The sequence below is a fragment of the Pteropus vampyrus genome, unplaced genomic scaffold (genome assembly GCF_000151845.1).
Source record: "Pteropus vampyrus isolate Shadow unplaced genomic scaffold, Pvam_2.0 Scaffold422, whole genome shotgun sequence".
Taxonomy (NCBI): Eukaryota; Metazoa; Chordata; class Mammalia; order Chiroptera; family Pteropodidae; genus Pteropus; species Pteropus vampyrus.
The window spans coordinates 421,550-424,380 of NW_011889203.1; the positions used below are offsets into that span (position 1 = coordinate 421,550).

At 36.0% G+C, this 2,831-nt stretch overlaps 1 protein-coding gene across 1 annotated transcript in view; it reads left to right on the top strand.

Moving 5' to 3' along the window:
- CD109 (CD109 molecule) overlaps nucleotides 1–2,831 on the top strand; it is a 109,371-nt gene that overhangs the window by 95,828 nt on the left and 10,712 nt on the right. The window contains exons 28-30 of the mRNA XM_011381024.2: nucleotides 102–292; nucleotides 935–1,090; nucleotides 2,086–2,151. Of these exons, the coding sequence (XP_011379326.1) occupies nucleotides 102–292; nucleotides 935–1,090; nucleotides 2,086–2,151 (413 nt within the window). The remainder of the gene's footprint in view (nucleotides 1–101; nucleotides 293–934; nucleotides 1,091–2,085; nucleotides 2,152–2,831) is intronic.

Genomic DNA, 2,831 nt, shown 5'->3' on the forward strand with positions numbered 1-2,831 from the left:
TATGCTAGTCAAGTAGAACTTGGAACAGTGTAAGAATATTTTATGGTATAAAGTGTACTTTTTCTGTAATTGGTTAGATTGTTATTACTTTTCTCTTGTAGGAGACATGCAATTCTGGGTGTCATCTGTGTCCAAGCTTTCTGAATCATGGCAGCCAAGCTCCCTGGATATTGAAGTTGCAGCCTATGCACTGCTCTCACATTTTCTGCAATATAAGATTTCCGAGGGAATCCCAATTATGAGGTGGCTAAGTAAGCAGAGAAATAGCCAGGGAGGTTTTGGATCTACCCAGGTGAGTGATGATAGTTTTTTCTACCTATCTACCTATCTACCTATCTATCTATCTATCTATCTATCTATCTATCTATCTATCTATCATCTATCTATCATCTATCTATCATCTATCATCATCTATCTATTATCTATCTGTCTGTCTGTCTATCTATCTATTTATCTATCTATCTATCTGTCTATCTATCTATCATCTATCTAATCTATCTTTCTATATGACTACCTATCTATCTCTATATATTCTTAGGAACTATGTGGTTGCTTTTTTATCATGACTTCATAAAATTACTGGGCAGTTTAAAAGTTTAGTAACTTAAGTAAAAGGTTTAAGTTACTAATTTTAATTATTTATCATAGATATAAATGTCCTATTTGATATTTACATGGAATAAATTAGTCTCAGTTTATGTTAGCGTTTTTCATCTGTAGTAGCTGATTTAGAAGATGCTCAGTCCCATCCAGCAGATATTTTCTGAGACTCTCATGTACTGTGGGTCCAGGAGATTCAAAGATGAGTAAAGGAGAGCTCCAGTCTCAAGGAAGATAGATGAATGTATAGCGGGCATCCTAAACATTACTAAATTTACTCGTTGGAGACCTTGACATACACTTACATGCACAAACATTTTTCTTTCCTCAACAGGACACAGTTGTGGCCTTGAAGGCCCTCTCTGAATTTGCAGCCCTAATGAACACAGAAAGGACAAATATCCAAGTGGCTGTGACGGGGCCCAGTTCACCGAGTCCTGTAAAGTTTCTGATTGACACAGAGAACCGCTTTCTCCTCCAGACAGCAGAGGTGTGGGATGGGGTAGTTATCTAAAATTCTGGGTAGATGAATCTTTATGCTGGAAAACTGATTTATTTATTTCTGTTTTATTGACTCCAAAAAGACTGGCTCCCAGTGCCCTGTAGAGAGACTGGGAGGAGGGCCTCTTTTGGTTAGATTTGCTGAGCCAGAGAAGGGAGAAGGAGTGGAAAGTTTGGAATAGAAGAAAACATAGCACTGTTCTATTGGGAAAAGAATGAACCCCTGTTGAGTTCCTATTCTTTTCAGGCACTGTGCCAGATTTCTTCACATGTGCTATTGCATTTACTTCTCAAACCAACATTAAGAAGCGAGTACTTTTATCCCTGTTGTACTCATGTTAAAACTAAGACTGAGAAAGGTTAAGTAACTTGCTCAAGATCACGTTACTAGTAACAGTAGAGCTAAGATTTGAACCCATGATTTCAAAGACCATGTTCATTTCAGCTGCACCATATGTCTTCATAGGAGAATCTATAGAACCAATAGTAGAATTCTTACTTTGCAATAGAGTGCCTATGCTAGACCCTAATTTTATTCCCCTGGGTAACCTTGTGGGACTTGAGGGTAATGGATGAAAGTGATAACTTCAGGGCTGGAAACTGAAGAAGAGAGGTGACTGCAAAGGAAAAAGAAGGAAAAAAACTTAGTCATATCAGCGATGATGTGTCACTGTGTTCTCAGGAAGGCCAGAGGATTAGGCACTGATTAAGGGAGGTTAATGGAGGGAGATGACTTGTTTTTTGTCTTTCATGCTGTAACCTCTACAGAAGGGCAGACCTGTCTGTAGCAATGATGTGCACTCCCAAAGGGTGGAGTGTGGAGAGTAACCACTTCCCATAGCTTTTGATATGTGAGGCCATGTAAAGTTCTTAGAGCTTTCCACAGATTACTTACACTCCTCATAACACTGACCTCTTGTGCTACTTGGAAGGACTGAGGTACGGAAAATTAACTTTATTCACTTTTTTCCCACCTTTATTCAGCTTACTGTGTTAGAGCCAACTGAAGTTAATATTTCCGCAAACGGTTTTGGATTTGCTATTTGTCAGGTATGTAATAATGTTTAGTTTTGCTTAGTTATATATGATTTGTATAATAATTCTTTGGTTTGGGGCACTGCTAAATCTTTAACTTTATAATGTATAAAATTCTTAATGATTTGTTTCTATGACTTAGGCAAGATATATCTCCCTTTTAAGTAAAAAGTACTAGAAATGTTATTAGCTAGAGAGTAGACAGCAACTATATAATTGATAATCTTTTAGAAAAATATTTCTTGACTATTATATGCTTTTCAAAGTAAGGATTAAAATCCTCCATTATTATTCATGTGAATTGTCGAGAACTCACACCTTGTTTTATGAAAATACAGCTCAGGATTGTAATGCCATGACTTGATAAACAAAAATGCATTTTACTTGCAACTTAATATTCATCTAACATTATAAAGGTCACAGTGGTATTACAAGTAATTGACCTAAAGATAGGAAATGTATCCCTTTAATGTAAAATCTTATATAAAGATAAGTAAAACAATTAAAGCATGATATGTTCTGGTGCAAGAAGAAAATCCAAAGAAATCTACCTATATACTGCAATAGGGGCTAGAATAAAATGGAAGTAGAATGAAAAATACTGAAAGAAATAATTATTATACTAAATAATACATGAAAATCATAGGGACTGAAGATCATAGGGACTGCAAATCATCTTATTGGAAACCCAACAT